A 2,162-nucleotide genomic window follows, 5' to 3' on the forward strand; every position below is an offset into this window, starting at 1 on the left:
CGGCCAAAATCCCAATATCGTGCATCCCTAATACAAAGTTTTTTTTGAAAGACTTAACAAATTTTGTTAGTTTATAATTTATTTTTGTGTTTTAGGCTTTGTTTTTTCTTAGTTTGATAGTAAATAAAGCCCTTAGTGTATATTTACAATAACAATAGAGGTATGATACTGCAAATTTGTACAGGGGGTAAACAAGGAAGTAGCCTACTCCATCTAAGCTAGTTAGCACCTCTCAGATAAGTGTGGAAACAATTAAGAAAAATATCCCAGTAAATGTAAAAATAGAAACCATTAGCATAACCAGCAAAATGCTTTATAAAATTCTATTTTAGAAGAGTTTCATAGACCCGTCAAAATCATTTTCATAAGTCTGCAGAGACATTTGTCAGGGTTATTCCTGGCAGTATTTCTGAGGCTTTATAAACTTTACAACAATACTGGAATTATACAGTATCGACAGAGAATGAGAAGTATATTGACAATTTGAAAAAGGGGGAAAAAAAGTTTAAAAAGTTATGCAGGCTGCTCAATTTTAGCGTGATTTTGCGCAGCTCTAGATATCATTTTAAGACAACATAAATATACAAGTCTGATTAAAAGTTTTACAGAAGGTAGATTGGATTATAAAAAAAAAAAAAAAAAATGGTTCTAAAATAATTTGACAACCATGTCTTACTTTTGATTTCTCAGATTCAGATAACTTTATTATTCCTGATGGGCTTTAGTGCAAACATTCAGCTGTAATATGCCTCCACTAAACAAAATAATTAGTAAATTGAATAATAAGCCTCCCAATTGTTAACGGTAGCCTCAGCTTAACAGCTGCATAGCTCAAAGCTTGAAGCAGTGAGAAAATAATCCCAAACAAACCTCAAAACCGGTCTTGGAACAAATGAGGCAGGCCAAAAATAAACCTTTGGAAATTCTATCCTGGGTTCTTCCAGTAAAACCAACTAGTGTTACCAATTCTGCCAGGAAAGGAGGTCATTTATTCAACCAAATTCAAACTAGAAACTTAACTATTTTAACTAAAAGCAAAAGGTCAATGTGAAACTTATGACTGCATGTAAACGTCTGACTGTAGCTGGTTAGGTGGGATTAGGAATGATCATGAGAACTTAAAGCAGGAAAAAAAGGTTGAAGGAGTCTCACCAGCTCGCCCTCACGGCCTCGATGTCGCTCACTAAGTTCTGGGCCAGACAAATCCCAAAAATCTGTGGACGAAAGCGAAGCGTTCACGTTTGATGAAAGGAGAAGTACGTTCCTAAGAAGGCAAGGAAAGAAGCCAACCTGCAACAAAGCCACGCCGATGAAGATCCCCGCCACCAAGGTGAGGTTGTCCTGGAGCCACTTCTCGAACTGGGGGACGCAGCCTTTAACGTTGATGTAGTCCTTCTGCTCCGAGTCCTGTGAACACGTGCGAGTTTTCTTCAGTGTTTTCATCCCACGTTTCTGATCATCTCTCATCGGTAACCACTAAATGCTCTGAAGACATGAACTGTTCTACTGGAGACCAGGAATCCAGCATAACCATCTAACTTACTGGTTTGGCTCTGATGTCGTATCCACACTGGGTGTTGATCACATCCTCCTACAGACAAAAAAATGTAAATGTAAAAACAAAACAATGGAACTAGAGTCAGTTTCGGCGCATGAGTTATTGCACCGGTGCATTGTCAGAAACGGTACCGCTGGGTCCTTGGTGCAGCAGGAGAAAGGAACGCCACACTTTTCCCGACTGGGGTTCCCATCAGTACAGTTAAAGTAGATGTTCAGGTTCCAGTCGTCGGCTCCAAACGCACCGCAGCACTCCCACTACGGTCAGGCAGAGAAGACGAGTTAAAAACTCCAGACATATCGGGTCAAAAATCCTGAAATGACATTTACTGTGTGGCTCCACGTCTCGTTCCAAGTCCCCCGTCACACTGTTGCTTAGAAAACCGACATCGGAATGGTGAAAGGTGCCATGACACCATGCCTCTCAGGCTACACTATGCAGACCCTTTGTCTGTGCCCATGAAAGTCTCCTCTACAACTGTGAGAAAGGGGCGCAAACCAAGGCGCTACTTTCTGATATTTTCTGGTAATAAAAAAACAAAACATTGCGGCTTAAAGGAATAGTACACCCAAAACATGATTAGCCTTAATTTTCTACTCACCCC

The 2,162-nt window shown here is 40.1% G+C and overlaps 1 protein-coding gene across 1 annotated transcript in view; it reads right to left on the bottom strand.

Annotated features, from left to right (window-relative positions):
• Nucleotides 1–2,162, bottom strand: part of LOC107099783 (tetraspanin-5-like) — a 15,538-nt gene that overhangs the window by 7,259 nt on the left and 6,117 nt on the right. The window contains exons 5-8 of the mRNA XM_015398043.1: nucleotides 1,690–1,815; nucleotides 1,544–1,591; nucleotides 1,291–1,407; nucleotides 1,153–1,214 (exon numbers count right to left, since the gene is read on the bottom strand). Of these exons, the coding sequence (XP_015253529.1) occupies nucleotides 1,153–1,214; nucleotides 1,291–1,407; nucleotides 1,544–1,591; nucleotides 1,690–1,815 (353 nt within the window). The remainder of the gene's footprint in view (nucleotides 1–1,152; nucleotides 1,215–1,290; nucleotides 1,408–1,543; nucleotides 1,592–1,689; nucleotides 1,816–2,162) is intronic.

The sequence above is a fragment of the Cyprinodon variegatus genome, unplaced genomic scaffold, assembly GCF_000732505.1.
Source record: "Cyprinodon variegatus isolate N-32 unplaced genomic scaffold, C_variegatus-1.0 Scaffold907, whole genome shotgun sequence".
Classification (NCBI taxonomy): Eukaryota; Metazoa; Chordata; class Actinopteri; order Cyprinodontiformes; family Cyprinodontidae; genus Cyprinodon; species Cyprinodon variegatus.